Source organism: Sturnus vulgaris, chromosome 3 (assembly GCF_052056855.1).
Source record: "Sturnus vulgaris isolate bStuVul1 chromosome 3, bStuVul1.hap1, whole genome shotgun sequence".
NCBI lineage: Eukaryota > Metazoa > Chordata > Aves > Passeriformes > Sturnidae > Sturnus > Sturnus vulgaris.
In genome coordinates this window covers 79,919,800-79,945,999 of record NC_142245.1, presented here as the reverse complement: position 1 = coordinate 79,945,999, position 26,200 = coordinate 79,919,800, and the positions used below count along the sequence as shown (strand labels likewise).

The following is a 26,200-nucleotide window of genomic DNA, read 5'->3' as shown; positions in this document are numbered from 1 at the left end:
AGGGCTGTGAGATTGCTGATATGGGTAAGGTGGTCAAGGTTGCAGAGGGAAAATCTGAATTAACCTGTCACTTTGTTGTGATAAGAAAGGAGGATGCACAAGGAGAATGATAAGCCGGGGGGGGGGGGGGGGAGGCATCTAACAAGGCAAAAAGGAGAGAAAACAAAAAAATGTTTTATTTCTATTTCTTTAACTAGTAATTTGCTTACCTTTTCCCTTAGATTAGTACTTTATGTAAGAGAAAGCACTGACTGCAGCATTGAAACATGGTATGTTTACACTACCTAAATGTACTATTACAGACATTATGTAACACTGTTGGAGAGAGGATGAACTATCAACAGGTAGCCCGAAGCCTAGGGAGAGTTGCTTAGGATTTGTGTGCTCCCGTGTTCATCTCCTCAAATCCAACTCAGTCTGCTTTGGGAAAACAAACAAAAAAAAAAACCTATGACTGTGCTCCATTTATTAAGATATAGTTAAATCAGGATAAAAATATAAGATCCATGTAGTTCCTGAAGATAGGAATTACTCACAGGATGTTGCTAGGGCATAAGATAAAAATTTTAGCAAACGGGTGTAAAATTTTAATCACAAGTCTGTGTTTAGGAGCTCTTGGAATTGCTTATATTTTCTAAAGTGTGGAATCATGGACAATTTCAACTGCTCTCTTCTTCATGCTTTTATTTTGTGAATGGAATAGAGTTCAGTTGTTCAGGGTTTGTGTAAGTTTTTCTACTTGCCTGAATTGGTAATGATAGAATCATTGACTGTTCTGAATGGGAAAGGGACCCACAAGGACCATCGAATGGAATCTTCTGATTAGGGAGGAACCCACAAGGATCATTGAAATCCAATTCCTGCACGGGATCACCCCAAAATCATACCATGTGCCTGAGAGTGTTGTCAAAATGCTTCCTGAACTGCATCATAGCTGGTGCTATGATCACTTCCCTAGGGAGCCTATTCCAGTGCCCAACCACCCTCTGGGTGAGGAACCTTTCCCTGATATGCAACCTAAACCTTCCCTGACACAACTTCTACAGGCCATTCCCTCGGGTCCTGTCACTGGTCATCACAGGGAATGTCCATAAGAGACCATAAGATGAATCAGCTACTTTTCCTGTCCTTTATTTGAAGTTCTTTAAAATTATCAAATCTCTGCAGATGCATAAGTTTTCAAAATGTAAATAAACGAAAATGAAATTTTTTTTGTTACATGCCTTTTCACTCTCCACTCCCATCTCCTGGTTGGAGGTTTCTTCCTATTAGTCAGATCCCTGCACCAATCAGTGTGTGGACACATCCTTCCTGCCTCCCAATGGCTCCTTGGGGAGAGAAAAATCTGACCAAATAATTCTGAACAGAGATTATGTCTTCACTGATTAAACTTCTTGAGGTAGTGATGTGTCCAACTGGACTTATGACTGCAAATTATTAGTTTCAAGCATAGTCCCAAGGGCAAAAAAGGCTTCACCTGCCAAATTTGGTTAGTTTTCCCATCTGAAATGTTTGTTGATGACTTGCATGTGTGAATAGGTCTTGTTGATGAGCTATCTCCTCAAATATCTCAGTTATATTTGTTTTATTGCCAACTTCTGTTGACAGGCTTTTGGAGGAAGGAGAGGACATCATGAATGCAGGAGAGCCTCTCTATTAATTAGGTAATTTCCTTTTTCCCAGCACATGGATGTAAAATGGCCCTGTTGTCTTGTTGCTGTTGCTTAATTGCATGAATCAGAATTTAGTTAGCTTTAATTTTCTGGCCCTAAGTATCTGAAGTCTAGAGCTGTTCCAGAGAATGATTCTATTTCATAACAGTCTTGCTGTCATGAATGTGTCTTGATCATCTCTATGTCAGCCATTCAGAGATCCATGTCTGAGCTATTCTTGGTAGTAAATGGTTTCTGGCAATAGTGCATGGAGATTTTTGAGATAAGATTGTTTGTAGCAGAGAAACATTAGGAAAGTTGTGAGCCCATCAAGGACCTGATAGCAAGACAGTATTGTGCTGATTCTTCCATTTTGTAATGTGGAGAGATCCAGCTGTTTGACAGCCTCAAGTCACAATGAAGCCTTGGGCAATATAACTAATTTCCAAGTGTACTCATGGTGATCAGTTCTCTCGACCAGACAGCCCAGGATGTGGAATTTCTCCCTGTCTGTGCTTTGTAGGGGTGAAGGCTTCAGTGAGCTCCTTCCCTACTGCTGGAAGAATCAACTTTATGTTCACTGAGTTCAAGAGAGGACCTTGGCTTCTAGACAGATGTTCTGATATGTGGGGGATGTCTGGGTGTATGTGGCATGATGACTGAGCAGTGGCTGTCACTTATGGGCCTATGTTTGGAAAAGACTTGTAGGAGTGCTATGACCAACAAGCAGCTCTTGGGGCCAGGCATGTCTGTGTGGTGTTCTTGGGGGAACATCCACTCTCTCCTGAAGAGCTGAGTGAGTGCCCAGAAAGTCAGATGGACGCTGTGCCCCACACATCACTTCCTAAACATTGCCCTGTCTCTAATCCACAGCTGCTGTGGACTTTCATCATAATGTCTCTTTATCTGAATAAGCAGTAACAGCATCTAAAGAAGCAATAGATTTTGAGACAACTGGAGCAATCATTCTTTGATCCCTGGCAAAGCCCAGGGGCTTGATTATTATCCGGTGGAAGGAGCTGCCATAAATGAGTTTTCAGCAGTAGACAACTCAAAAGAGGTCAGGCTGGAGGAGGATTAGAGTGAAGGGTGAGAGGGTGCGCCCTGTTTCCAGGATAATGAGGTCAGTCATGAGCAAGCCACAGGGTCTTCTCAGAGCCCAGTGCTTTTACAGGGCTCACATGCATTTTCTAGGAGTGGGCAGGATTGCTTCTTTCCACAGACCTCTGTCACCTCCTTGGAAGCTGATCAAACACATTTTAATAAAAACCACCATTTGACTCCTGATGTTTTTATACTGATTAAGAACATTGACTTGGCTGACTGAACAAGGGAACCCATTGTAGCTCATTCACTTTATGTCGGAAAAGCTTTGATCGGACTGAGTGGGAGTTTAAGGTACTCTATAAAATGAATTTTGGTGATAAGCTTATAAACTGAATTTGAACCTTGCACAGGCTCCAGAGACAAGGGATAAACAGCTCAATTTATATTCTCTAAAGATACACACCAAGATGTCCCTTTAACCTTTAGTTATATTGCATTGGGGGTCAAGCTGTTTCTTAAACTGCTTGAAATTATTTGTCCCGATTAGCTGTCCATGCTGAAGATGGAGAGCTTTGAAGGTGGCTCCCAAGAGCCCTGAAGCCAACAATAATGAATGTGTTTGGTGCTTTACTCGGAGAAAAAAAAAAGGTGAATGAATTATGGAGCTGCTAAATAGCCTCAGTTCATTCACACAGAGTTGAGGATGATGTGCTTATCTTAATCCCAACATAATATTGTTAGAATAGCTTATTTCAAGGGCATTCCTGTCTGACGTCTTCCCTCCCTCATTACTTATCAGTCTCTTTAGTTATATACAGATGTTTAGAAGACACTGGTATCTGACAGAAACCCTGGGGAGCATGTAGGGTTTGTCTCCTGTTTCTGTTGAAGCTGGTGACCAAACTTGCTTCAGGTGGAAGCAAGCTCTTGTGGTGATCCTGTGAAATCCTCTGGTACAATACATCTGGAGAGACTGTAAAAGCACAGGAGACAGTATGAGGAGTCTGCTAACTGGTCAAGTAATTATTTACCACCAGTGGTGCATTCAGCACCAATCCCAGCACAGCCATTATGGAGAATCCAAGGCTGCTGCAAACCCCAGGAAGAAAGGAACTGCACATTGCAGCAGTGATGCAGTCTTTGCCCAGAAGAGATTTTCTTTAGAAGGTGAGATTGTGTTCTCTCTGAACAAATGTCTAAATTCTTTATCAGAAGATTTACCCCGCTGATACATAAGTCTTAGAACAAGAGGAAAAGACACTTCTGTTTTCATTTTTTCAGGATGGAGGGTGGAAATGAAAAACCTGAGGTCTGGCTCTGTGATATCCGTCTGCATATCTGCAGGCAAGTCATCCCACTGTCACACTGCTCCTGAAGTCTCTCCACATCTACTCCAAGGTAATTGCTGAGACCCAGCAGCACCCTGAGCTTCTGCAGTCATTCCTCCTTCCCATCTTCAAAACAAATGCACTCCATTTATCATAATAAAAGGAATATATTTTTAAACCTAGATGGCATTTTGTGTCCTGCATATGTGCATATCTCTCTTCATCCCTCCAGATGACTTCTACCCTAATACCCAACTCCAGATAAGTATAGAGGCCTCAGTGGTATCAAAGTTGCATTAAATTTCCATGAAATTGGGAGAATTAATAATTAAAATGTCACTTCTCCTGAGAGAGAAGTCTTACCAGATGTTAGAGAGGAAAAGAGATAGAGGGACAGAGAAAAAGACATAAGAAATAAGGCTTCATTTTCTCATTCTGTTGCACACAGTCATTTTATTTTGGGTTTTCTGTTTGTTTTCTCATGACCCATCCTTCTCTAAGCCTGACTTGTGATTTAAAGTGTAAATTAGTATATTAGCGATCAAATATTCCTACCATAAGCCCTCAGTTGCTCTCTGCATTGTGTCTGGAAAGGCCTAATGCTCACCTGGTGTTGACTCTCCACCCATGACCCGGGTAGAATTTAAGTAGCAGGGACACTGGACATGCAAAGGGAACAAGTCTGTTAGGAGCTGGAGAAGGCCTATTCACTGACCAGTTTCACCATATACTAAGGGAACACAATAATACATGTCTAAATTGGAGACAAATTGCAAAAACTAATTTGTGAACTGGGGCCCATTCCTTGGAGTAAAGATCTTTTGCCTCCCCTTCCTTTGCCCATATAGAAACAGCTATGGAAAAATGCAATACAAACCATCAGCTTCTGCAAGCCTTCGGAGGGCATTATTGATTCCTTCACATGCTCCCATTCTGGAATCATAGACTTCTGAACACTCAGTTTTAAACTGACTAGCTTCACCCTCAGTCTGCTCTATTCATCACACATTATTTTATTCATCTGCCCTAAAATAACAAGGTTTAATTGGCAATCTGGTTCTGATTTACTAATATCTCCTTGTGCATGGAAGGAGACCTCAAATTCTATGTACTCATTCTCAATCAATGTCAGCTTGGTATTAACTCAGTGTTATTACATTATTGATTTTATTCATCCCAGGAGCTACATCAATTTATCATGGAATTTACACTTCTTTAACAACCAACACAAATCAAGACCATTTGTTAGGCTTGCAGTGTAGAGTAGAAGGTTTTTGGAATCTGATCCTCATTTTCCTTTACATTTGTTTAGATTTCCAGTTAATCTGAATTCCTATCTTGCCCCTTTGAACTCTAAACCAACTGTAAATACTTTTGATAAATTTCCATGCTAAAAACTGTATTGCAACACAGTTCTTAAAAAAAAGGAAAGCCAAATACCCAGTGCTTTATGAATTGATGTAACTGGTTCTGGGAAATAAACAGTCAGCTGCTTTAGGTTACACAGTGGCCAATGTAAACAATAAAATCTGTTTGTAACCTCAATCATGCATTTGGTTCTGATACACAGTATAACCATTTGCAGTTTTAACTCAGGTCTTGAAAGTGTGTAATGAATTTAAAATGGCCTTTCCCATTGCATTTTACTGTCTAATTTATTTGGAACAGATGAAGAGATTCTGGGAAAATTAATTGTCTGCTTCTGCATTTGTTCAGTCTTCTTCTCTGGCTGGACTCTGATGGCTGGAGAGATACTGAAAGGATGATGTCAGAAGAATGGGAAATGAAAGCTGAAGGGAATTTTAGTCAGATGCTTTTAACTGTTGATTTAAAAAATTAAAGTTAATGACTACATAGCTGAAATGCTGATTTTGTATTTGGGAGAAAGGATGTGGGACACCAGAGAAGTCGCAGCACTGACTAGTGTTAACAGAGGTACTTTTTAGAGGTCTAAAGCATCTCTACTATCTTCCTTCACATCACAGGAAAATATGCTACTGGCTGGAGTGTGAAGGACAGTTGTAAACTTTGCTAGGCCATAGAGGAATTTTATCATTCTGCTATATATTCATCCTGTTCTTGCATCTGTTATCTGAGTACAGTAAAACTAAAACTTTCACAACATACTGTTGCTTAATAGTAAGAGGGCCAAGATGAGACTTTATTAAAATTAAAGGACCAGTTCAACTGCATTTACCTTAAAGCACATGAGTAATATAGAAAAGGGAAGATTGCAAAATCTGTGTGTTCATGGCATTGCCAACCTTCACTGTTACCTAACACTGTTGGGATTACATCATCAGAACAAACTTTCGTCCGTTCATCATGGTTTGCTTATGTCACGCTATTTTGAGCTCAGCAGGGAAGTGATGATTTCATGGAAATTTGTCCCTTCCTGAGTACTGCAAACACTGTCAGAAACTCCATTCTGTATTACTATAGCTTGCCACTAAGTGCCTAAGGGAGAGGACGCCACTCCACCCAAAAATATCTAATAAAAATTTAGGAGCTAGAGGATTCATGCAGACTTTCTCTTTGAAGTCACCACAGCAGGACTTTCTTGACCTTGTTGCTCAGAAGAATTTCAGGAACATATGTTACCACATCAATATCCTGGTTTGAGTCTCAGCATTTCACATGGTGGAAGAAGGTGAATACCTGGGTGTCTGAGTGCTTGTGAGGTTTGAAATAGAGGCATGCAAGAGACAGGGAAGAGAAGACCAAGAACTTCTTTTGGATTGCCTGGGTAGACAAATCGGGGTTTTATGTTTTTTCTACTCCAATAGCATAGCCAGCCTGCACCTGTGCCAGAAACCTTTATGTGTTGGCTGTTTGCCTAGTGGTAGCTGAGATGCTCAAAGGGCTGTAGCGAGATGTTACATCTCTTATCAGGCTGAACAGTGGAGCAGGAGCTCTCCTCCAGGTTAGGCCTGGGGTCACCAAAACACCACAGAAGGCACAAACCAGAGCAGCTCTGTGGTGCTGGGGGCAGCAGGAGGAAGGAGAGCAACTGTGAAAGGCATGATATGCTCCTGCCATAGTGTGTTCTGCCAGTCAGGGGCTGAGTGAGAAGCTGCTGTGCAGCTGTAACAAAAGACTCAGCACTCTTCCATAGAGACTGGCCAATGCATGGGATTTTGATAAGAGTTGAGATTGTTACCCCAGCTGCTGCTTCAAGGGCTGTAGAGGGGTTGCAATTTACCCCGGTTTCTTTGTCACTGTCCAAGTGCACAGGTAAGAAAGCTCTGGCCTTTGCCAGCTTCTCAGATCAAGCCACAGGAAGCCCTAAGCTCTTTTATAAACCCATGCTGTAATTCCACAGGTGCTGGGCAAGAGCAGGCACGCGACTGCTATCAGATTAGCCACTGACTTTATGCTGTCTTTTCATGGCTCCTGGGAGGATGTGATGCAGCACAGAGGCAGAGCAGCACAAGCAATCAGTGCCTCCTCCAGCACCCAGCACGCTTGTACAAGGTTAACCCACCAATGATTTTAAACAATTGTGAGTAGCCAGACCTGATTTATCAAGGCTTTGCAACATGTGGCATTTGGCTTGGCACTAGCACCCTAGTGCTGGTTTCAGCATGTTGCTGGATCACAGCTCTGGCCTGTGGCTTAGCCAGGGTGTTTGGATGGGTTGGTAGTGGTGCTTGGCTGTGCTGTGGAGGTTTTGGCATGTTCACCTTTGCTGCCAGTGCTGCAGAGGCATGTAGGCTCCAACTGCTTCAGCTACAAATCACTGAGCCTCCTGGGCCAAATCTTTGGGCTCTACAGGGGGGTATGACCTGCAGCAGCTGCACTGTACCACTTTGAACATTGAAATATCTTCACTTGTTGCTCAGACTCTCTTGTTTTTCTCTTGCTGGCTCTGCACAGCTTAGTGCTGTCTCAGGAGTCTGTCTCAGCAAAGGTCACCTAAGTCATGTTTCTACTCACAGGGAACTTTTCTCACCCTACATGGTAACCATGGTAATTTGTTTTCTTTAAAATTCCTTTCCCTTAAGTTCAATGCTATCTTTAGATGTCATCCTGTTTTGACAAATGTCCATGTAGTTCCTGATACTATCAGGGAACTGTGGCATGACAAGGACTGGCTTAAGTAACAGCTGCATAACTCTGTCAGGAATGAATGATGCAGCCCATTCCCTTTTTGGAAACATTCCCATTTTCAGTGATTCTTATTCTGACGCAGCATCCGGCAGCCAGTCATGGCCTGGCTTGCCCAGGTTTTGATCTTTTCTGGTATTATTATACACAACCTGGCAAACATGAAATCAAAAGAGTTTTGTTATTTTATTATTCAAAGAGAACTTCAAATTTGCTATACTGAAGAAAAGTCAAGGTATTTCTTGGAACATTTTGTATTTAACCACTGATGCTCTGGATATAGTCACCTGTCTCTCTGTAGATGTGTGTTTTACCAGGGCTAACTAACAGAGTGCCTTTGCTCATTTAAATGCCACAGTTTTCCTGATGGTTTTCCCTCAGCAACGTGGAAGTGAGTGGGAGACACACCAATTCTCATGCTTTCTGTCTTAGCGTTCCTCAGTTCTTGCCTGGGTCAGGCTGTCATGAGGACCTGTGCAAATGTCCCCCTGGAGAGATGTTTTGCCAGCTAGAGGATGTGCACAGAGCAGCAAAGGGGCAGTAAGGCTGTGAGCCTCTCCTCTGGAATCTCTGGCTTTTTAAACACCCTTTGCTTTAGAAGGCTCAAAGTCTGACCATTCAAGTTCATACTTCAGAGTAATGAAATCAAAATATTATTGGAAATATGGCCTAAATTATAGACCATACAGTCTGACATCACCTTCAGCTAAATTGTAAGGTGACATTTCCATCCTATAATGGACTGTATAAACCTCAGCTTAAAATGGTGAACAAAATGATCCCATCATTACCCAACTGATATAATGCCAGTGTGCATTCAGAGGCACAGAGGTGATCTTTAGCACTGCATTTTAACTTTACGTTTCTTTAATTAACTGCATCATACTTCATGTTCGCAAGAAGCTGTAATGGTCCTTCTATCCTTCCATCGACCGAATATCAGGAAGTTGCAGTGATAATACTGTCAAGAGACAGACTAGGTCTTGATTTAAGAACTACTCTAAATACCACAAAACAAAATCCCTTTTAATAGTTCAATATAATATACTCAAAATGCTTATGCTGTAATGAGTTCCTTAGTATAAACAGCTGGGACCAAAATCAATGTTATAGCTGAGTCAAACTTAGTTTTACAAACAGTGTTTTAGATCCAAATAGCTAAGAGCCTTGAATATTGTGCAGGTGGTTGTAGGTAGGATGTGCAAAATATCATAAAGTTTGGTGAGTTGTGTTTACTTATGAGAAAATACTTGTCTTTGTCTAAGACACAGTGAAGGTTCAGGATGTGTTGGGCTTCCTCTCCAAGGATTGCCAGCATGATGATTCTCAGCTTCTTTTCTGTCTAGCAATGTTTGGTACATACCTGGGTGCAGCTCCAGTCCCCAGTCCTCCTCCTGTCTCTGTTTTGCTGCTTCTCACACAACCCCAGGAGCCCTGCTACTCTCTGCCTGCCTATCTCCTGATGCTGGCTTGATCCTAGGCCAGGTTCAGGATCCCAGCCTGGCCTTAAGCCTGTAGACATCTGTGGAGGCACTTTGCTGAGATCCAGCAAGTAGTGCTGAGGCAACCCAGGCTGGCATACCTCCATGCCCCATTCCCTGCTTACATTTCAGGATGTAAGCTGGAAATGTCTCCTGCATTCCAGGAGACAAGTACTTCTGGTCTGCCCTCAGGTACTGGGCATTAAGCAGAGGTGACATGGTGGCAGTGCAGCTGAGGACTCCAAAAGCGGTGGCTGTGGTATAGCTGTCAACCATGATCTCCTTCAAAATAAGATGAGGTTGCTGAGTTCTTACCCTCTTTTGACCCAGGTGGCTTCATGAACTGAGAAGCTTGATTTTTTTTGTTACCCTGAGCCATTGCAGCTATACAGGCTGTTACATTTTCTGATCTAAATCCTACAGGTCTGCTTCCATGTCTTGCCTCCCCGTTCCTTCCCCTTCTGCTGCCTGTACTCAAGGTGAGGTGCAGGGTTCAGTACCCTGCATGTTCTCTTTCATAGGAAGTCTTTACCAGAAATTCCTAAAATGCATAGGCAACTCCACCCTTGCCCAACTTCTCTGCCCAGAATTTAGAGCAGCTTCAGGTGTTTGCTTTTGTTTTGGGTTTAAAAATGTGCTTAGCTTATCTCACAGCTATCTCAGATACTGGGGTGTGGTGAGGCTGCATAATTTAACCCAGCCTGTGACATTCCACAGACGGATAGCCTGTCTCCAGAAGGCTCCTTAACTTCCTTCATTTAGATTGGTTTAATAGCTGTCCATTTGATTCCCTTATTGCCTCTATTCTTTTAGTGTAAGGAGACTAAGGAGACATAGACTTAAGTTAAGTTAGTGGTAAGGAAAGGAGAGACAAAGGAAATAAACCCTCTCAGAAACAGAGAAGGCTTCTGTAAAAGAGAGCCAGTCTTTCAGAACATCCCTTCAGCTGTTTTCCCAGGAAGAAGGATGTTCTGGGTGCTCATATGGAGGCCCAGTTCCTACCCAAACTTTCATCACATATATTCCCCTTGTCCTCGGGAAAACCCATCAGTCAGGCACAGTGCCTGCCATGCCAGTCACCTCCTTCACATGTCAGTGCACCAAACTTGAGGAGCTTCATCCCCACCCCACTGGAGTCACTGGAAGAATGAAAGCCTCTGGCTTTCACAGGGTTAGTGTTTCAGCCTAACCAGCACTCTCCAGTTGAACAGCTACAGGCCAAACACACCCACAGGATCCCCAGCATGTATATCTAGCAATATGCTCCAATTTCAAAGTATTTGCATATAATCTTATAAATTAGGGTTTTTCCACTGAATTCTTGCTCTGACATGATGAGGAATGTTTAAAACAGTAAAATGGAAAACAAAGTAGGGAAGATATGAATACCTGAACAAAGAGGGCAACTTTTTCTCTCCTGCTGGTCCCATCATCATGAGTTTTATCTTCCAGAATTGTCCCATGGTGGTCCTAAGGAGCATATGTGACAAGTATGGGTAGCAGCATTCTGGTCCTCATGCTTCTTCTTTCTCACTGTGCATTGTGATGTGCTGTGTGTCAGACACCAGCCCATCGCCTCTTCATGGAGCTTGCATTCAAATCACTAACCAAGGTATTTTTTAATCCAGGACATGATGGAACTCCAGACCTCCTTAAAGGGAGGTCCCATTCGAGAGAGAGTTGTGAGGTGGGAACACACTTCAAGGGCCAGCTGCACACGAAACTGACTAATGTGTCTTTTTCCCCCCAGAAACAGCCCTGTTTAAGATGGGCTATACACAGACCACCAGCCATACAGACTATCCCTTCATTACATCTTTTTTTTTTCCCCCAGAAGCTCTTGATTTGGGATGTATTTCAACTAGTGACCTTGACTGGAAAAGTACCAGATCCCATGCTGTGTATCTTGGGGATACCCTGTCTCATTAATAAGTACCTTCATTTCAGAGAATTGTCTATTTATTTTGGAAATTTTACCTCCCCTTGTTGAAAAAACAAAGATGAATTGGGATAAATACAGGCAGGAAATGGTTTCCATGGCAACACTAAGACTACATAAGAACAACCTCATCATTCACTTCTATTCCTTAGATACACTTTTAAAAGAAGTTTGAGCTACATTAAAAGACATCTCCTGTTCACAGCACAGCACCCAAGTCAGCAGAAATAATCAGCTCTGATTTCACTTTCAGTGACAGGGGAAATAAGTTCCTTTAAAAAACAGGGACGAAAGGTCTTAGTTTCCAGGGAATGAAAGCTCAGTCAAAAGAGGAGTTCATTCAGATTCAGTGCTGGTCAAAAAAAAGCTGCTTTATGCAACATTCAGCTTTGCTGAAGTGCAACTCACACTAACAAACTTCCACCATATCCTGCTCAGAGTCTTAGGTTTTGGTGAAGCCTTTCTCAGATTGACTGTAAGCAAAATCTAATCTAGTTGTGTGACAGTACTGGGAAGGAAATCCGTAAAACTCTTTCTGAGAGCTTATGAGTGGAGACATCAAAGCTTGGTGCGATGTAATTTCTATTCCTGTCACGTTGCACTACTACATTCCCCCCTCCCTCACGATCTGCTTGCCATTTCTGCCAGCCTCCCCACATGCTGTAAGGTGCAGGAGAGACATTTCTGCAACTTGGATGACTTTACCTTCCATCTGCAATGGTGTGTCCAGCCTAAGAAGCCAGGGGAGAGCTCACTAGGCACAGTCTCTCACCCAAGTTGGTCTACAATCTGTTGGAAGGGTACTGAGGGAAAGCTGTTTGGGAAGCAGGTTTCAGTTTTAGCCTTCAGATTTTTACCTTCAAGGAAGCAAGATGTTTCCTTTCTCGTCATTGAAGAGAGATCAGATGGGTCAGCAAAGGTCAGAGCATCCCAAGGACCTGGTGTTCAACCTGCTTCCTTGTCTCATGTCTTTTCTGGCATCACTGCTTTCCAAACAACAAACCCATACTGTATGTAAGACCTGTTTTCTTGGTTCTCATCTGCCTAAGCAGCATCAGATTTTTCTTCAGTAATGTTGGAGATTAATCCATTAATACAGGTACACATCATTATCCACAAGCTGGCTTTTAACTGAAAATATTATTGATGGAGGAAGGGGGACTCATTGCTGATGACATGTGGAGATGATGACAGGGATCAGTGGTTTAGCTGGGTGCAAACAAACCACATGTGCTTCAATGTGTGTCTAACATGAAGTCACAGATCTAGGAACAGAAGTGGCAGAACACAAGAAGGACTCCAGGGCCTGTTTGGTTCATTGGAAAGAATCTAATGACACTAGACCCCTGAGAGCAAGACTGGTCACTGCTTACTATTGCCTGGATGAGGACAGATACTTGATGGCCAAATGCTTTTTGTTCTAGATGAATGGAAAAACTGGATGGCAGCTGAAAGTAAGGAAACTCAAACAAAAATAAGATGCATTTTTTTATTGTGAGTATAATAGTAATTGGACTTCAGTGACTTCAAACATGGTTGAAGTGTTTTTTCCCTCATAAGAAAATTAACATTTGTGGTTGTTTTCATAAAGATAGATGACTTCCAGGAGGTCCACTGAACCAGGTTATGAGGGAGATCAGAAAAGATAATCACAGTGTTACCTTTCTGGTGCTAGAACCTATTACATGAAGAGCAGAGCAGTGAAGGAGGTAGTCCAATATCATGGCCAATCTGGTAGGCTCAGTCATGGAAACACTCCTGGGAAGAAAGGGGAATATATGGCACATCCTTTCCACATCCGTTAAGGGCTCTGATACTTTCAGAAGATTGGTGATATACATATTCCTTTTCCTTGGGCCTCTCCGGAGACCCCTCAGGAGAGGGGTGTCTTGTTTTACCAGTCGCAGTTTATTTGGTCTTGTCATCAATTTATCTCCGTTGCTACCTTGTATCAGTGGAAGGGTTTGATAGTCTCTTCTGAGAGAGATTAAAAATCTTCCTCTGAGGAGCTCAGTGTGGCGCAGCTGACGGTGAGCAGACAGCGCACTGTGGCAGGGGATGCTGGAGGAGCTTTCAAGAGGATGATGGTGTGAAGGACTGAAGTGTTAAGGGTTAATGACTCGAACCAGTTGCAAAAGCAGCAGGGTGCTCTGCTGAGGCCGGATTTGCACACCCCGGCTGAAGGGGAGAAGAGGGTTTTTGTGTGTGTGGTGGCAAAACCTCTGATCTGCACAAGAACAGCCCAGGTGCAGAGGGGGAGCGCTCCCACCGCCAAGGGATGACCAAGACAAACCGACCTTTGTTTAGCAACAACCTGGGTTTTGAGCCAGATGGAGGGATAAGAAACACATCCTGTGGAGGTGGGATAATGCTTTTTATCATAACAATGTCCTCTCTTATTACACAAGTGGTTGAGGTGTGAGTCTCCCCTGCCGGGAGGTATAGGGACATTCACATTCACATGGGCATGAAGGTTTTCATCCCTTCTTACCGGGCATAGCTGGCTGAACTAGGCTGGGGAGAGAAGCGGCTGCCAGGTCTTAGGGGGAGTCATGGACCATCAAAGACCCCCGAGGCGTCAGACTCACTTTTAGGGGGCTCTTCGGAGAGGACTGGTCACCATCCGTAGTGTTGAAACACAGTGTAAAACTCCCCCCTCCAGGGGAGGTACCTGGACGTTCCCACCTGAAGCTGAACTTTTATTAATCCCTTGAAATTTATGTTCTGTGGGCTTCCCCCATGTCCCTAGAGACCAAGACTGCGACCATCACTTGGACCAAGGGACATCGAAATTGCAACAACTGAGTCCGGTTGCTTGATCCACTGATCTTTCCTGTCCACTATCTACTCTTATCCTTTTATTCTTGTTCTTTCTTTTCCTTAAAAATGTTCTCAAGTGATATCTTTATACTTTGATATTGTTGCATTTTTACAGATAATAACAAAAATAGCTGCATACCTTCTTTCCATTGAAACCAAATTGTCCTAAAATAAACCTGCCAAATATACACATATATGAACACCGGTCATTCAGTGTCATTTAACTCTAATCGGCCCCAGGCGATCTATTAATAAGAACCTCAGTTACCCTTGCCTGCAGGGCTGGGTGTAAAATATGGTTACTGGGGAGGTTAGGGATTTGCAAAGAGCCCCAAGACCTGTTTCCCACTGATGTTGTGCCACTCTGGATTAGCTCATAATAGGAAATCATGCTGTAGCCAAAGACAGCCCAAGAAACTAATGTAGTCACTTCCTTATCTCCAAGGGTCTGATTAAACTCAGAAATTATTTCTAAACCTGCTTCTGTATTTTTCATCTAGGGTATTACGAACTTCAAATACAAAAAAACCCTGAAATGCTGCAATACAGTAATGATGAAATATGACTGAGGTGTGGGTGGTTTTGTTCTGTAAATGACTATGCATTATTTGTTTCAAGATCCAAATACAACAACTGTATATATAATTTCTGCTCTGTGGGGTGACATTGTACCATCTCTGGTGCTTGGCGTCAGGGATGGACTTTCCTTATCACGCTGCAACTCTTAAACAAGATTCTTCTCAAAGGTAATACCTTTGTTCAAGAAGGGCTCAGTGCTGGGAGGCCAAATAAACCAGGATATGGAGACCAGACTGGATAACCACAGCACTCTCTTTCTGGTTTAAGCTGCAAAAGAGGATTTCCTGAGCATGAGGAACAGGACAGTTAAGAGATGTCGTCTGGCATTGTGGCCAAACACAGACATGACCCATCTTCTGAGAAAGAGTAACAGGAAGAAAAGAGGACGACTCCTCAGTGGGGAACTTTACAAGGCTCATGCTCCAGAAAGGGTTTCTCAATGCAGTGTGCAAGGCAGGCAGTGGGGCAGGAGCCAGAGCAGCAGAAGCCATGGGGCATGGCCCCAACTTGCATTATCCATGGTGACAAAACATGTGGAGCTCCTCTTTTGGGAATGAGATCCCTAAGGGCTTGGCTGTGCCCCTGCCTGCCCTGGGTGTGTGGAAGGAGGAGGTATATACACTCTCCTGGGCTAAGGTACTGCAGGGTTTGGCTGGAGAATTGCTAGTGCCTCTACATCTGCCCTAGCTCTGCTCCTGCCCTGGATTAACTGTGCAAAACCCTCACTGATTTCAGCAATTGTTGCCTAAGCCCCTCTGTCCATGCGTCTGTGCTTCTCTGCCATGTCTATCAATTAAGCAAAAGCCCCAGACATCCTTTTGCTCATACAATGCTTTAATTATAAAGTAGTTTGCTTCTGATTGGCAATTACTCTGCCTGGGAATGGACCTCACAAGTGGGTGGGCTTTTGAGACCTGGCTGTCACTCATCTGCCTTGTCCCCTTCTCCATCTGGCTGCCAAAGAAGCACGAGGTCTTGCAGACTTTCCTGTGAAATAAAAGCATGGACAGGATTGGTCTTCACTGAGGCAGTATCTTTGATTTGTTTCTTCGCTTTTTTCCCCTCCCTTGTGAATACTCATTGCAATTCCTGGGCTGACCTAATCACACTGTGGCACCCAGCTCCTCCTGCCAGACGTGCTCTAAAGGAGAGAAATGAGATAGCCATGGTACAGAGACCCTGCCACTGATTGCTTCTTCTAAAGGCTGTGGGACTACCCTAGGAAAAGCACTTCTCAAAAGCACCATCCCAAATCCAGATGCTGGAATCTACATGAGGTCTGAGGCATCACCATGGGAGTCTGTGCAAAGGGAAACCAGGGGGCCTGGCTGGCTGGGAGAAGCAGAATGGGCCTTCTTGCTCTGAAATCCCTGAGCTGAAGACCCGGGGCAGAAATACAAATGTGAAGAAACTGGAAGTATTTTCTGTGTCCTGACTCAACTGTGCAGCTTTGCAAGCTACCCTGGGGTCAGGGATGGGTGCAGGAGCCTGGGCACTGTTTGTGGTCCTCCTGCTGGCCTGGGGAAAGCCCCTGTGCCCTCTGGACCTCATCTGTCCCTGGTCCTGCACTCTTCCATCCCAGGATATCCTGGCTGCTGGCACAAGCCAGTCCCAGCTCAAAAATACCATAATGAATGGAAGTGTCAAAGTGCAGGGTTGGCCTGATATGGTCAAAGCCACAAGCAGGAGTCAGCCACTGTTGTAGTGGTCTTCTCATAAACTTTCCATGGCCAGTGAATCTGGGTTGTGCAGGATGTTCTCCTATATCAGTTGACCCTTCAGACCCTATCCTAGTCCTTTCCCACATCAGCAAGCATCTAGAGACAGAACCTATTCCTTTTGCAACTATAAACTGCACAGGGTTAGTTCTTAATGCCCTGCACTTTGATTTTGCTTATTAGAATCGGAGCAGTCATAGTCATTCAACAGTGAGTATTGGCAAAGATCAAATATTTTGTGGCATAAAGATTAGGAACTGAGCACATTTTTGATGAAACTCCCTTTCTTCAGCAGCTTGTGGGTTTTTTTTGAGCTATTTAGATTCAGCCACTAGAGAGCAAACTTCTTCTTTTTATCAAATGGCAATTTATATATTCATTTAAAAAAGAATTGTACAGTTCTTCAGGCTAAAACACATGAAAATTGAAAACAGCTCTAAGTTTACAAAAAGGAAAAGAAGCTTGCTTGCTTGCTCTTTTTATCTATCTTTTTCTCTTTTTCTCTCTTCACAAGCTGTGGTTTAGGAAGAGAGAATAAACGAGGGTTTTTTGTTGTAGTGAAGGCCTCTGTTAATGACTGCTGAAGCTCTCTTCCTTTGTGTCAATCACCAGAGGTAATTGTTCATCCTGACATTTGGCAGGCTGTGTGAGTAGAATCTCAAAAGGAGGCCTTGGGATGCCAATAGGCAACATGTATGCAATTGTGCCAGAGTTAGAGAGCTGGGGATCTGTGAACTATCAGGATTATATCCATTAATATTGGGGGCTGGGCTCCTTAGACCATGTGGCTTAAATGCCCTTGAGATGTGAATGCAAACAGGTTGGAGAAATCAAATCTTTCTGGAAGGGAGTCTTGAGCCATGGGCTTTCATTTGTGCCTTTGTCTTTCACAGCTAGGACATTCCCTGCGCTGATGTCAGGTATGGAGATAAGTGGTTTAACAGGAGACAACTCCCAGGTATGGACTGGGATTGTACTGTGTGTCTCAGGCTTGCCAGCCCAGATAGCAGCAGCAGGAGGGAACTGACATTTCTGGGAACCACACTCATATGGCCCAGAGCACAAGTGAAGTAAACTGTTCTGTCAAGATCTAGCAAGCCACATCAGCACCTGATGAAAATCAGCCCTTCCCAGGAAAATGGAAGGGGATTTTATGAAATACTTAGTGTTGTCATTGGTGTGTACACAGTGGGTTATCTCCCTGCCTTTCTTTGTGAACTGACCAGCTGCAGGTGCATGCTGTTGCCTAATGTTCAATGAGATTGAACCTTAAGTGCCCTTTTGGTGACTCATAGGAGTGATATTAGGTCCCATGAACTGACATGAACCTTTACAAAAGGGTCCTCCATTGGGCTGGAGTGATATGTGATTTGACTGCTCAGAGGACAAGTCCTACCATTTGATATCCTATTGACATTATGAATTGCCCCATGGAGTACTGTGGCCCAGATTTAATCAAATTAATCCATTGTACCAAGGTAGGAGCTAATGTTTTAGACTTAAACTGTTTTATAATCCTGGTGCTACATTCATCAAAATGAAGTGGCTATGAAATGAGTTAGTTGTACCCCTACCACATGCTGTGAGAGACTCTACAGATGGTTTTCCAGGTAACCAGGCATCTTAGGATTTTGGGCTCAGTCGGAGCAGCTACGAGAGTCACAGTTGGAAAATTTCACCAGGTCATTCTATTGTTATGTAAGTTTTTATATTTCCTGTGAAGCCACTGCTCTTGAGACCAACTACATATTGGGCAAGTGTTCTACAAATGCAGGCAGCAGGTAATAAAATCCTTTTACTTTCGTCTTGGGAACATCAGGGTGTTGGGGAGTTGATGAGTCAGTTTGGAGAATGTGGTGCCTCCATCCTGCTTTTTGATGCAATTTAGCTGTAACTATGACTTCAAAGATCTATCACTTCATCACTTCAGAATGTGAACAACTTCTCTGTAAGGTCACAGAGATCACAGAGGTACAAACTGAGAAGCGAGGACAGAAGCAGGACTGGAGTGTCCCACACTGCCAGGCATCCAGACCACCACAGAGGGTTGGTTATTGACCTGCCTGAGCAGTGGTCAGAGGTGTGACATCTCTGACCCTCTACTAATATCTGCTTTGGTCTCCTCTGGAAATAACTAATAACCCTTTGTGAAGTGTGGCTTTGGGCAAGCTTGCTTCACCAGTGAAGCTCCTACCTGGTGCTCAGGTTAAAAACAGCCGCTGGACAAAGTAAACAGCTCCCAGGACACATTGGCAGCAGCTGCATAGCTCATGTCTCTGCTCTGTGTTTGACAGCCCAGTGCAGTGTCAGTACAAATCCACATTGGCACATTCAAACCTCTTGTACACTCTTACCTGCCCAGCCAGCTTTTAAAACTGTGTCAGAAGCAAAAGCTGATTATCAGCTTAAGCAGTGCTGTTTCTTCTCTTTGGCTGTAAACATTGGCCACAAGCAGGGGCAAAACTAGCACCTTGTACTTTCTCTAGAAGAGACCTCTGGATAGGAACTGTTTAGTCACTCAGCATCTACTTCATTGATAGGTAGCTTTAATATCATACATTTAAGAGTGTTCTGTGCAGATTCCATGTAGGGACAAGGCTCTCTTTTTAAAAAAATAAGGCCACGTTGATTTTTATTCTGTGCCTAAAAATCAGTTTTCTACAAATGTTTATGTGTCTACAATTACATCCCATGAACTCTTAGTGGTTTGCACACTTTTCCTCAGGAACTCTTCTAAATGTCTGTCATAAGTGATTGTTTTCAAAAATACTCAATAGTTTTGAGTATCTCTTGTATTTTCTCTATCCCTTTGGGACAGGCTGCATTTCTATTATCATGCTGCAGTTGCTGAGGTGTCTGTCCACAACACTTGGTGCTGGCCACCCTGGCACCTGCATTTTGTGCCTCCCATGACTGAGAAACTCTAGGGATGGGAAGGAGATGCTTGTCTGGCACCATGGGGGAAGGACCACGCTGGTAAATTGTGGTGAGAGTGCAACTTCCTGCAGACTCCCTGCATGACTTTAACTATGGCTTCCCTACTCCAGGCCCTGAGCTAAAGCACTTGTCTGTATTTCTCTTGGGTTTTTTGGTTTGGAAATTCTTTGTATGGGGAATTTTTTAAATGGAAAAATTAAGGACATTTCTTCCTAAATCCTATGGGAAATATTTTCCCAAGCACTGTGTTTTGGTTAACAGAAGTTCATTCTTGGCTTCTGTTCATTTTAAGTACTCTTTTTACCTCCCTCTTTATACATCTCTTCTTTTCACACGAGAAATATATTAATTTTCATAACTTTTCTTTCTCCATAGTGCTATGCTTTTCCATTTCTTTCTTTTTTTTTTTCTTTGTAATTTCTTTCTGGAAGACATGACTTGCAGTGCAAGTTAACTGATTCTGGAAAGGAAGATAGAATGAAATAAAAACTGGACTTTGTCTTGCTTCCTTTACTCTTCACATTCAGGAATGTTCAGTTATTTGTCCTTCAGCCAGACCTGTGAATCTCTTCCAAGGCTTTATCTTTGTTTCTTGCTTTGAAATGAGAATTAGCATCTCTCGGTTGAGGAGACTAAAACCAACTAAAACCACTGCTGTCTGATGTGCTTAGGTCACATTGGGGTCTGCTTCAGGGTCCTCTGTGTGGGGATACTCTAATGACATTTGGTGTCATTCCCTGTTTCAGTGGGGTAAGGCTGGTTGTACGTGACCTCGAGCCTTGCTTAGCAATTCCCTTGTGCAGTTTTAGGCTTAAGCTGGCAATTAGAGCTGTTCTCCTTTCAGTGTGTCAGCATGCTTGTCATGCAGAGAGCATTGCTGTCTTGGAGTGGTCCCAGACCTAGCCTGGGGGGAGCAGAGCAGGGAAAGGAAATGGGGTGCAGAGAATGGGGGGAGAGGACAACCACCTCTGGCATTATGAAACTTATGCCCTATAAAATACTGCAATTATATTGTTTTCTAAATCCAGTGGGAACTGTTGTTTTTCAAGCAATAAATATTCTCCTGCAGTGTTGGCAGCCGTAATATGGCAGCTCTGACAACCCGATAGTGAAACTCATTCCAGTAACATGAAACAAGACTGATGTTAGTGACTTTCTACTAGCTAAGCTAAGAGAAACAGTCAAAAAAGGTAAATAAATTGAATGTTCAGATTTGTTTTCCTTTCCCTTTTAATAATATCTTCACAATAAATCCAAGACCTTCACTAGCAACATGTTTTTGATAACATTTTGACAACAGAGCCTTGAAAGATACAAAATAATAATAACTGATAGACCGAACCCAATAATTTTTGTTAAGAATGATGCTAATTTTTTGTACTTCAGACTTTTCAAGGCAAGATGATATAGGCAATCATTCATTCTTTGAACACCAGCAATATTTTCTTTTCCCATCTCTCAGCTGTTTTGGTCTAGGATATAGAACACATTCTATTGGTATTCCTGTAGCAGAAATTCAAATGAATAGCAAATACCTAATAACCAAAAAAACCCAGAATGATGTGATTAAACTGAGGTTCTAATGCAGCAGACCTTACTCAGCTTTCAGCAGCACTAGGATTAGATGCTTCTTGGTACAAATAGGAATGAATGTGCAGAGCATTTCACTGTTAATGCTGTACCTAAGCTACGTGCAGTAATGTCCCATAATAATTAAACCACTTTTTAATGGAAACATATTTACAGCTTAATTGGATGAATAACAGGATTTGTAAGCTAGGCTTTCACATTTATGGAGAACTGTCCTTGTGCAAAATATCCCTGCTTTGTTGCAACCTTGAACCTTCAGGTAAATCTTCAGTTCTGTGTATGCAGACAAACCTATTCACATATGTTAGACCAGATAATAAAATTGCAATACAAATATATCAGGCTACCTATGTAGTGGTGTTGACTTGCAGTATTCTTTGGGAAAACCCTTACCACAGTGCAGATGTTACAAACCCAGGTGGATCTCACATGCCCCATTTTTCTCATGGGCTGTACACACTCACATCTCTTGGCCAGCATCACTGCAGATCCCAGCCTGGGCTCTGACACCAAAGACAAGGGTATAATATAAAAGGAATATAATCTCATATTATCTTGTTAAAAGAGATGTATTTTCCTCTCCAAACCATTTTTCTCTAGGCTCGAACACCGAGTGTCATTGTTACCCAGACATTTTTGAAATATATCCATAGTTCTCACACTAAATCTTAGGCAGGCTATGTGGTGAAGTAGTTGATACCAAATTAAACCTTTGGTTTTCTTCCTCTGTATCCAACAATTTAGAAGCCACAACTTAATTTAAGATGTGCTTAAATGTGAATAAAATTTACAAGACCTTCCCTATTGCAAGAGCCTTGCATATACATTTGTAATTATTAGTGCATTACCAGAGATGGTATCATAGACATAATAAAATTATTTATTTTATTTTCCTGCCAGTGCATGTGAGTGTCTTAATTGTGTATCGAAGATACTCTTAGAATCCTCTCTGTCATGTAAATATGCTCATTGGCTAGTAAATATTAATGCTGCATTCTGGCTCCAGCTGTGAGAAGATTTTATTGTTATGTTAGTGGCTTTCATTAACCTCCAAAAGGTTTCACAGCATCCACTCTATTTATTTGAAACATACATAACTGCTGCAAGCAAGGGCTGCTACAAAGAAAATCATGCACTCTCTTTCATTGTTTTAAATTTAGTTTGTGCCTCTTTAATGCTTTGGAGTCACTCTCTATGAAATTCCAGAGACAGGGAAGGAGCTGCCTGGTACTTTTTAGTTCCAGTTTTCAACAGACAGTGCTGAAGTAAAAGGAACATATGTCACGTCTTCCTATTATTCTCCCTAATTGTCATGGCAATTTACCCACGAGCTGACATGATAGCCATGGAGGGAAATGGAGCAAAACCTTTTACATAACTCTGTGCTCCAGGAAACCATGGAGGCATATGGAAAGGGGAGGTTTGGTGTCTGCTGGGCTGCGCTGCAGGGGCTCTCCCCCATGACATCAGCTGACAAGGTTGGTGGCCTGTCTTGACCTTCCTTCATCTAGCTGATGGAACAAAATCCTCCTCAGCTGTCCCTGCCATATCCCTTACAGCAGGGCACAGCACTGCTGGGTTACCCGAGCTGCTGGGGCTGAACGTCTCCCTGCCTGCTGGACTGGTGTCCTCCCTGTGCAGGGATCCAGGTGCTGCTGTGCCCATACCAACGTGGCTTTTGATGGTGAGAGGCTCACCAGTGTTTTCAATGAGAAGGTTGTCCTGAATTCCCACATCATAAAGAGTGGGTGAACTTGTGCTGTATCCCTCCCTCCTAGCTCTGAAGGGGTTTTCTGGAGAAATGAACAGCAATGATGTGGTGATCATATCCATTCCCTCGCCCAGGCCACCACAGTCAAAAATACTTTGGTAGTGTGAGCTCTGCTCTGTGCTACTTCACAGACAACCTCAGAGGAAAGGGTTTTGAGAGAAGGTAAATCTTTGAGCTTGGGAGGTTGCTTTCTGGGAAAAGCCCAGTTAGTCTTGCAGGGATGATAGTTCTTTTGCCCTGTGATTTGACTTTAAAACTTGAATTAGATACGCCCAGCAGGCATTGACTTCTGAGCTGGGAGATTAGGCACTTTCCTCTGTCAGTGAAACATCTGGGACAGTGTCTGCTCCACAGTGAGGTTGACCCAGATCAGCTGAGATACATAACATCCATATTCTCCTGAGACTTCTGTCCATGAGAAATCCAAACCATTGCACCCTGGTGGGTAGACTGTTTGGACATGGCTACTTTTACTTATGGTGACTATGTCTGGATTTGAGGCAGTTCCTTGGAGCTAAATTGCCAGTCCCCAGTGTCAGGTAGACTTCTCTAACTTGTTGGATATTAGTTTCAACCCAAAGGTCTTTTTTCTGGGAGCCATTTTTCACAACTTGGTGCATTGGTGGGGCTGAGCTCTTAGTAAGCCAGTTCTCACATGGAGGTCACCATCATCTCTAACCTCCTTTACATAAACCTTAATTAAAAACCCACAATGCCTTTGCATGCTGAAGAACAAGTCTTGTTTCTATTATCCAGAAATTGCCACATTTTCAGCTGATCTTTTAAGTGGTTCCTAATAAAATTGTTAGGACTGGAAAATCTTCAATAACGTTTTTAAATGCAGCCCAGCTACACAGTAATAAACTCAGCTTTTAACAGTCCTCATTTATAACAATCCCAACAGCAAGAACTAATTTTCCCTCTGATAATGAGGCCTATTAGCAGGACTGTTCACACAGGGCTGACCTGGATTCAACAGTCATATGATTTTTTTTTTTGTATTTTCAAGGCACATCGTGTTTAGCAAGTAAGCATACAGCTTTCCCTCTTGTTCTTGTCTCTACTTGTCTCTTTAATGATTGAAGGTTGCTAAACGGAAAACACAAAAGTAAAATGCAGTGATGTTCTATGCAAATAGCAGCTTTCTTCATTATTCTGATGCAGCTAATTGCTGAACCCCGCGACAATGTGTACTTTCACAACGGGAACATTCATCCTGTTCCCACTGGGGTTTGTTATGGTGAGAATACAACACTTCAGCTTTTAGTATGGGCAAAGGACATGATTATTTGAATATGTTGACATTATTTATCATTCCACACAACTGCTTGTTATAGGCTGTAGATCTGGAAGATGTCTCCTGAAAGCAGTGGTACAACTCTGATTGCTTCCCACGGAGCAGGGTGGGTGAGCAATTCCCACCAGGTTTCCTGCACCAGAACTTGCAGTGTCCCCTCCTTGCCTGGCTCCATACAGGTCCGTGGGAGCAGATCAGCACAAGGGCTCTGCCTGTGACCTGCTCATGGCTCCTGAGTGAGGCCGACTTAGATTGAGGCTGCAGGACAACATAGATGCTCCTGGTCCAGGCATCTCCCTGACACCAGGCAGCTCTTCCTAAACACGTGTCCTTCACGGAGCACCCAGCATCTCGCAAAGACGAGCTTTGCACACACCTACTTTCTGCTGAAAGGGACATCTCTTCAAGAAGTTAGATTTGGTCCTATTGCCCTCTTGTGGCTGCCCAAAAGAGACCACGACTGTCACTGTCTCACAATTGCACAAGTGGTACCTGCCCATTCAAGCTGACATGACTTTTCTATAACTTAAAAACACAGTATTGGTTCCCTGGGAACTGCTGTGTAAGGTAAGCTGGAGCACCAGCCAGGAAACTGTGACATTTCTGCAAGGGACATGGGGTGTCATTGCAGGAGACAAGGCACAAGGGTGTCTCAGGCCAACCCTTCTTTCCCTCCTTCTCCCTCACTGTCACACTTGCCTTGTGGCTATTTTTCAGCTGTGTGAAAATGTGAAAAATGGTTTGGCAGACTTCTCCAGCGCTCTCATATCCAAATATGACCATGAAAAATGCCCTGGTAATGCTGGCAAGGCACCCTTTCCTTACTGTCAGACATGGAATGAACCCCAGGCATTATCAATAAAGCATACAGTGGTCCTGCTTCCATTCCTGTAGCACATGATGTGCATGAGGTGGGGAGGTCACTCTTGGAGGGTTTCACCAAAAACCAATGGTTTGAATAATAACTAAAACAAGAGAACTAGGGGGAAAGATGGAAAAAAAACCCAAAAAAAGAACGTTGTAACTGCCCCAAGGCCTTAATATCTGATCATGCATGTGGATGTCCTGGTTCAACTGCACTTGAGCTGCTTTCTCTTTTCTGCTCTTCTTGTGAGGCTGGCAACATGTGAGCAGCCTGCATACCTCACTGCTCCTTCAGCTGGTGGTTATGCCTACAAAATTTACTGAGATACCTAAAAGGATCATCAATAAAATCAAAACAGGCTTACATGCAAGTTAAATCTCCTGATAACAAGTGGTAATGTTATTTGGTTTTGGGAAAACAGGGCAAAAAAAGCTGAGATGTTAAATTAAAATTTGCTTGCTGTACATTGGCCTCGACACAGTGTTTTACTCAACATAGCCTGTGCCTAATGGAAAATCCTGGCAAACAGTTAGAGCCAGGACTATAATATTCATAAACTAGCTGTGGCTTTCAGTGTGATTTTCCCCAGTGAAAGTCATGCAAGAATAAAAAAGGAAGATTCAGTAATAGTGTAATTATGTCATATAAAGACCACTCCTGGGAAGCCATTTGAAGTTTTAATGTTTTAAAATAAATACTGAATTCACTTATCCTTGATAAAGCATGTGGTTCCTTTTTCTGCTCTCAGGTGCAGATGTGCTAGTGCATAGAAGGGCCAGAACAAACACCATTTGCAATTCAAGTGCCTTTAGACCCCAGATGAGACTGTCTTGTAACCACTTCCATGGTATTGTATAGCTTGATTGAAGGTAAGAATTATCCCTCCAGTCTGATGTTTGCCACTGACTACCGAATATGTGACTCTAAGCTCTCACTAATGAAAACATCATTGACATCAAACCACTGAAATGGCACCAAATCAGACTGGACTCTTGGAGTTGGCTATCACATAGTCCTGGTCTCATCTGATAAAATAAAGCATTAAAATATGTGGGGTTTGCTTATAAAA

At 42.9% G+C, this 26,200-nt stretch overlaps 1 protein-coding gene across 7 annotated transcripts in view; it reads left to right on the top strand.

The window, feature by feature from the left end:
- Positions 1-26,200, top strand: part of LOC148224438 (uncharacterized) — a 67,305-nt gene that overhangs the window by 17,303 nt on the left and 23,802 nt on the right. For 4 of the 7 annotated variants that reach the window (XR_015802611.1, XR_015802612.1, XM_088162071.1 and 1 more), the window contains one exon: positions 3,981-4,097. Coding sequence is in view for 3 of the 7 variants with exons in the window: in XM_088162071.1 (XP_088018197.1) it covers positions 3,981-4,097 (117 nt within the window). In the remaining 4 variants the exon portion in view is untranslated. Of the gene's footprint in view, positions 1-221; positions 270-1,608; positions 1,665-3,980; positions 4,098-25,879; positions 26,001-26,200 lie in introns of all 7 variants that reach the window. The other 3 variants (XR_015802614.1, XR_015802613.1, XM_088162072.1) reach the window with 3 other exon arrangements.